The 6,759-nt window shown below is 46.4% G+C and overlaps 1 protein-coding gene across 3 annotated transcripts in view; it reads left to right on the top strand.

The window, feature by feature from the left end:
• Positions 1-2,491: 2,491 nt before the first annotated feature.
• The window catches only part of macroh2a2 (macroH2A.2 histone), a 12,631-nt gene continuing 8,363 nt past the window's right edge, over positions 2,492-6,759 (top strand). Inside the window, exons 1-2 of one of the 3 annotated variants that reach the window (XM_005747451.2) lie at positions 2,492-2,942; positions 4,361-4,538. In XM_005747451.2, coding sequence (XP_005747508.1) covers positions 4,367-4,538 — 172 coding nt within the window. In that variant the 5' untranslated portion in view covers positions 2,492-2,942; positions 4,361-4,366. The other 2 variants (XM_005747450.1, XM_005747452.2) reach the window with 2 other exon arrangements.

The following is a 6,759-nucleotide window of genomic DNA, read 5'->3' as shown; positions in this document are numbered from 1 at the left end:
ATCTACAGCAGTCCAGCGGTGATTTCCTCCAGAAACAGTAAAACACTGAAACATGGACTGGGAGTGATATAAAGCTTTACGCTCAGCACTCACTTTTACAGTCCACATTCATAGATGTGCTTTTTCCTATGCATAAGGATTTTTATGTGTTATTCACAAATATCCTAAACTCACCAACTCAGACTTCAGTATCTTCCCCAAGGGCATTTCAACAAGCAGACCTCATGAGCTACAGACCCAACTACAGACCTTCCACCTGGCAGATGATCCACTCTATACTGTGGGTTGGGTGGACAGGTTTGGGTTTTGGGGTGGAGCTGTGGGAAGTCTCCCACATGTTCATACCTGCAGCACATTGCCATCACCTGAACTGCGTATTTAAGGACCAGCTGTGGCACTGCTTCTAAGACTTATCATCCCATCCCCATCGGTAGTAAATGAAACTGTTTCCAGTGTGCACTTTGCTTATGTTGGATCCGGCTATTCTCTTGCATTTGTCTCCCAGTCACCTGTCTGGATAACTCAAGTGTCTCACAGCTACATCTCGCCTGGAGCACAATGCTGCCGGTTTGTCCAAGCCCGGAGTCCGCTGTGGACCTGGCCACTCTCCACCGTTTTGATGTACATCACTCCCAAAAGCCACCTACTGGTTCCCCTCACAGCTATCCTGTCTACTAAGCCAAGTAAGAATACTTCCATTATCTCCAAAGTCTTTGCTCATTTCCTCCCTACCAGTCACTGCTTATACTTCTCTGATGTCATCTTAAGAACACAGCAGTGGAAAAATACTCTTAATGAAGGGATTAAGTAAAAACAACACACACACACACACACACACAAAGACAGATGACCCTGTGGGTGGTCTATCCTTCAAGCTCCTCTACCAGAGGCCTGGGAGCTTGAGGGTCCTGTGCAGTATCTTAGCTGTTCCCAGGACTGCGCTCTTCTGGACAGAGCTCTCCGATGTTGTTTCTGGGATCTGCTGGAGCCACTTGGGAGTCACTGCACAGAGTGCTTCGATTACCACTGGGACCAGTTACCTTCACCCTCCACATTTTCTCGAGCTCGAGGTCATTCTCCACCACCCTTGGGGGCGTCTCCCAGTTTGACCTCAGGACTTCCAGGTTATACTCGGCACAGATGTTCCTGTACACTATGCCGGCCACTTGGTTATGGCGTTCCATGTATGCCCTGCCTGCTAGCATCTTACACCCTGCTGTTATGTGCTGGATTGTCTAAGGGGCATCTTTACACAGCCTGCACCTGGGGTCTTACCTGGTGTGATAGACCCCAGCCTCTATGGATCTTGTGCTCTGAGCTTGCTCCTGTGCTGCCATATATATATGGCAGCATATATGGGGCTTCCATGGTGATACTGAACACCAGTCCCACCTCAAAACCTCCACCACTCCTCCCAGGGATCTGAGGAGATGAAGCAGGGAGAAACAAGCTAGTTGGGTCTTCCTGGTAAATGCTCTGCAGTCGGTGGCTGCACTAGAGGGGACTAGAGGAGGCTCCTTCTCAGGGACAGAACAGGCCACTTAGCCATTTGGTCCTCTGACAATGCAACTGTCACCTCATTGCTCATCCATAATCATTTTGAGGATATCTCTGAAAGTGGATGCAAAGGTTTTATGGATTGATGTATCCAAATTTGAAATTTATGGTTATATGTGTATGTATGTATGGAGCACATCAGGACAGAGGTACAAGCTATCTATCTGTAAAACACACTGGAGGCTCTGTTGTGGTGGGATCATCCTTATGCCCATCCCATTGAACATGATCACCGTAAAAATAAAAATAAATCAACTGAAATGTAAAAAAAAAAACTGTGCAAACAACCACAGTAATGTGAAACAATGTGACAGAGAGAGGGAGACAGTTTTTCTGAACCCAATTCAGGTTTAACGTACACGAAAAACAGCTATTTCCAATCATGCGAGGGAAGAGGGGAGTTGCAGGATGTGCCACTAACACAGTGATTAGCACAACAGAGAAGCTCACATCCTAAGATGTAATGTTTGTGAAATTCAACACTGTGTAGTGATGTTAGGAAGAATCAAGGGCAAACACGTTATAACAGATGCAGATCTTCAGTAGGTGGATGTAGCTGTGCCTGCATCTATTGGCTCTGGTCAATTAAAGATGGACTCAAATGATGGTAAATGAACTGATTCTTATACAGCGCTTTTCTACTCTCCCAGAGTACTCAAAGCACTGTATACAACATTCACCCAATCACATCCATTCTCACTGACTCTAAACTGATTTCTAACGACATTCACACTCCGATGGATGCAGCGGAGAGCAACTTGGAGTTAGTATCTTGGCCAGGGATACTTGGCATGCAGACTGGAGGAGCCAGGGATCAAACCACCAACCTTCCAATCAGTAGGTGACCTGCTCTACCTCCTGAGCTACAGCTAAATGATCTGACTGTTGTGATGTCTCTAGGATTATCAGCCCGAGTCTCACACCCCCAGTCTGGATGCTTAAGGACAGATGTCCACTTCCTGTTTCATTCCACTTTGGACTCTATTCACAGCCTTCACTCTTTAGCTAACAAACGCCAGGGATATGCAGTGAAATACACTCACAGGCCTATTGTGGTGCCGTTTTAGGCTGTAAGCTATTTATTTGGGCTAATGTGGATTTTACCAGCAGTTACTTTGCCGTAGGATTGTGTTGCGTTGATCTCCGTTAGAGCTGTCGGGGGCGTTTTTGCAGGATTTTCCCTCCGCTGAATTTTTCCCCTTTGCAGCATCAGTAGCACAGAGCCAGCCTCCGACCAACTACGCTGTTCCTGCTTGCAGTGTGGGATTTTTTTTCCTGAGGTCTGGAACCAGGATTATTAGGCACAAGGACGGCAAAACACAACGGCCCGTCTGTTGCTGCACAGGAGCGTCACGAGTTCGCGCAGATTCACGTTAGAAAAACAGGTAGAAACTTGGGCTTTATTTGATGTTTCGCAGCGCATATCCGGATCGACGGGGACGCGTTACTTTCCGTGTGTTGGAGCCTCCGTGGAAAACGAAGGGGCGGGTGGGTCTGCTGTGGAGAAAAGGCTCGTTCAGGTTCATGTCTGTGTGGTACGGTAACGGATGTGCGCGGAGCCGTTAAACGTTGAAGCTGCTACATGGTGCCGACCCGACCTAGCTAACGTCCGCTCGTAGCTTCGTGTCCACGCTGACTTCGTGTCCGTGAAGGAATAAAAACACTTCTCAGTGGGAGCGAAGCCGGCTCCGACACTTTCCGTGACCCAGCCGTCAAAGCGAGGCTTTTGTGGCGACGCCGTAAAGGTGTCGCTCGCCTGGCTCCGACCTAGCTCGGTACAGTAACGTTAGCTTACATGCTGAGGTCGCGTTCCTTTTTTCTCCGTTTACACTACACGCACGTACACTATCCACACTATTAACACTAGCGACGTGATGCTGTTTGTACATACGTGGGGACGATGTGCGTGAACTCCAGCGGCGCGGATGCAGGCCGCAGCATATCAATAACCTTTCCGAATAGCGCGGCGTGGAAAACAAACACTGTGCCCTTCATTATGACACCACGCACACACACAGCCACACGTGTAAAAGAATGTGCAATGAAAGCACACGCAGCTAGTGTGTTCACGCCGGGACTGCGTCTCCCACCAGCACCTGGCTGACGTCAGAAACCATGTTCTCACCTGAGCGTCACGTATGTGGGGACAGCTGTGAACACATGATGCTTGAAAATCTGTCAAATAATAACTCGCTGTTTCTGATTGAATTTGTTTAATATACATTAATGTACAGTTTCCATTGAACTCTGTATTTAATTCAATTAGTTTTATTTGTACAGCATCAAATCACTGCAACAGGCACCTCAAGGTGCTTTGTGTAAGGGCGACCCTACAATCATATGACCCCCTATGAGCAAGCAGTTTCGCGACAGTGGGAAGGAAAAACTCCCTTTTAACAGGAAGAAACCTCTGGCAGAACCAGGCTCAGGGAGGGGCCATCTGCCTATACACGGGTGGAGTTTTCATGTTCTCTCTGTTCCCCTGTGTTTCTGCTGGGCCTCCAGCTTTCTCCCCAAAGTCATGCTAATTAATTTGTGATTCTAAATTGGCAGTGGCTGTGAGCTCCATATAAAACAGTGCATTCATTTACAGTTAAAACATGTCATCAGGATGATGGGAAAGGGGTTATTTACATGCCACTGCATTGATCTGGTTTCACTGCGGCTGAGTGTTGTGGAAATTGTGAGGACACACGTATTTATTTAGTACAGTTTAGAGGAACAGAGCATCCTGCTAACGAGAGTTTCATTATTGTTAGCATGTGTTTGTGTCAGTCACTGGCTGTTGTCGCACTATGTCCAGACAAACATGTCAGCCAGAGGAGGAAAGAAGAAGGCCACCAAGCTGTCCCGTTCAGCCAGGGCAGGTGTCATCTTCCCAGTGGGGCGCATGATGCGGTATCTGCGCATTGGCACGCACAAATATCGCATTGGCATGGGGGCTCCAGTGTACATGGCAGCTGTAATTGAGTACCTGGCAGGTAAGTTTGATACATGAGAGCATGTGAGTGTGTTCAGTGTGCTGGGGCATATCTAAGGGACATAATTCAAAGTTGAATTTCTGCAACACTCAAAGCTCAGAGTACTTTGATAATCCTTTATGTGGGTATATATATATATATGTGATTGACATTTAACCTGTGAAACTTTGTCACATACAGAGGCAGACTGACTCCAAAGAGCAGCTCACAGTTCTGATACATTTCTGACTCAACATTAATGAACGTACTGTTAACTAAAGCTAAACCTTTTTAACCTCACTGGGTCTGGATGAGGTCAAAGACAGTCCTTCTGTGACCTGTAAACAACTAATGTAATTATGCATCTTTACAGCCTGTTCAGTCGTTTGTTGCCCGTCTCAGCTTCTTCGAAACATGCTGCTAGCTTTAAATGTGCCACGTTTGTTGGATGAAATCCCGGAAGAGGCCTGGGATGAAACTTTGTCAGATCAAATGTGTGACGCTACCTGCTGTGGTGACTCACTGCTGAATACGGGAGTAGCCTGTGAAACGAGCAGCGAGCAGACTTGTGCACAAGTTGGGAAGGAGCCATACACAGAGCCTCACGGAGCCATTTCTAAACACCTGCAGACTCCAAGATAAGCAGTTCAGACAGTTATTCTGATGTGTAACCACTTTGCCAGGGTAACTGTCGCTCTCAGATGAGAGTAACTAGGTTAGGGTGTTCGGGAACAACCCAGGAAACATCAAGCCTGCCATGACCAGGAGCCACGTGCCTCCTGAAAAACGTTTTCCCTCAGTGAGAGAGGCCATCCTGCAGGAGTCGAGGCTTTGCAAACCTAAGAACACCAAAGGTCAAGCATGGTGGTGGCATCATGCTCTGGGGCTGTTTGGCTGTCAGTGGTACAGGCACAAAATGGATAGCATAGTAAAGACGGAGAGGGACATCCATATTCTTCAACTTCTCCTCGAATCACAGCTCGATGGCTGAAACATGGACATAATAGTTTCAACACAGCAGGGATCCCAAACATAGGAGCAGGAATGGATAAAGCAAGCTAACAGTAAGCTCCAGGGTTGGGCTGATGAGGTCCAGCCTGCTAATGGACATATATCTAAACATCAGTGGGTGTGTAACTATAATAATATTACATTTTATTACAGCAACAGTAAAAACAGCAAAATAAAATGTAAACATAAGGTAACTCTAGATTATATCTCAACATCAGCAAAACTAGAGAGATGATAGTGGACTACCGGAAACGACCAGTCAGGGAACACCAGCCCATCCACATCAACGGTGTCAAGGTCGAAAGGGTCAGCAGCTTCAAGTTCCTTGGAGTCAACATCACCGAGGACTTCTCCTGGACCCTTCACACAGACACTGTTATCAGGAAAGCTCGCCGGCGGCTTTACTTCCTGAGGAGGCTGAGGAAGTTTGGCATGAACGCCAACATCACCTCAAATTTCTACAGGTGTGCAGTTGAGCGCTTGCTGACAAGCTGCATCACAGTTTGGTACGGAAGCTGCTCTGCCAGCAGCCGTAAATCACTACAGAGGGTGAAGGCAGCAGAGCACATCACTGGCACGAGGCTTCCTGCCATTCAGGACATTTATCTCCAGCCTCCGTAAAGCGCACAGCATCATCAAGGACCACAGCCACCCAGCACATCAGCTGTTCTCCTTGTTACCATCTGGCAGACGTTACAGGAGTCTGCTCAGACTACAAGACTTAAAAACTGTTTTTACCACCAACCATACGACACCTCAACCACAACACTTAAACACACACACAGTCCACAGGACGCGCTCAGAAGCTACCTGCAGCTTCACAAGTACTCTGCTTAATCTGCACTGGTCACTCCACTTTATTGTCATTGATATTTATATTTAAAAGTGCAATACTGTAAATTTCTGCTGCTCATTCCTGTGCAATATCCCATCTGCCCTCCGTCATATTTCTCTTCAAGATTTTCTTATTCAATCACTAGTGTACATATTTATATTTATAGATACATATATATTTAGTCATCTTTTCTCTTTTACCATGTCTCTCTAATATTTTGCTCTATACTGTTTTTCTATTTATTTTTTTATTATATTTCTTCTACTGTACCATGCTGCTGAGTGACTGTTGCTCGTCAAACACATTTCATTGCAATGTTGACGCTGTGCTAACTTGCATATGACAAATAAAACTGAAAACTGAAACTATATATATGTATATATATACACACACACA

Source organism: Pundamilia nyererei, unplaced genomic scaffold (assembly GCF_000239375.1).
Source record: "Pundamilia nyererei isolate P.nyererei 1_Seehausen unplaced genomic scaffold, PunNye1.0 scaffold00197, whole genome shotgun sequence".
NCBI classification, from domain to species: Eukaryota; Metazoa; Chordata; class Actinopteri; order Cichliformes; family Cichlidae; genus Pundamilia; species Pundamilia nyererei.
This window is presented reverse-complemented; position numbering and strand designations above follow the sequence as displayed.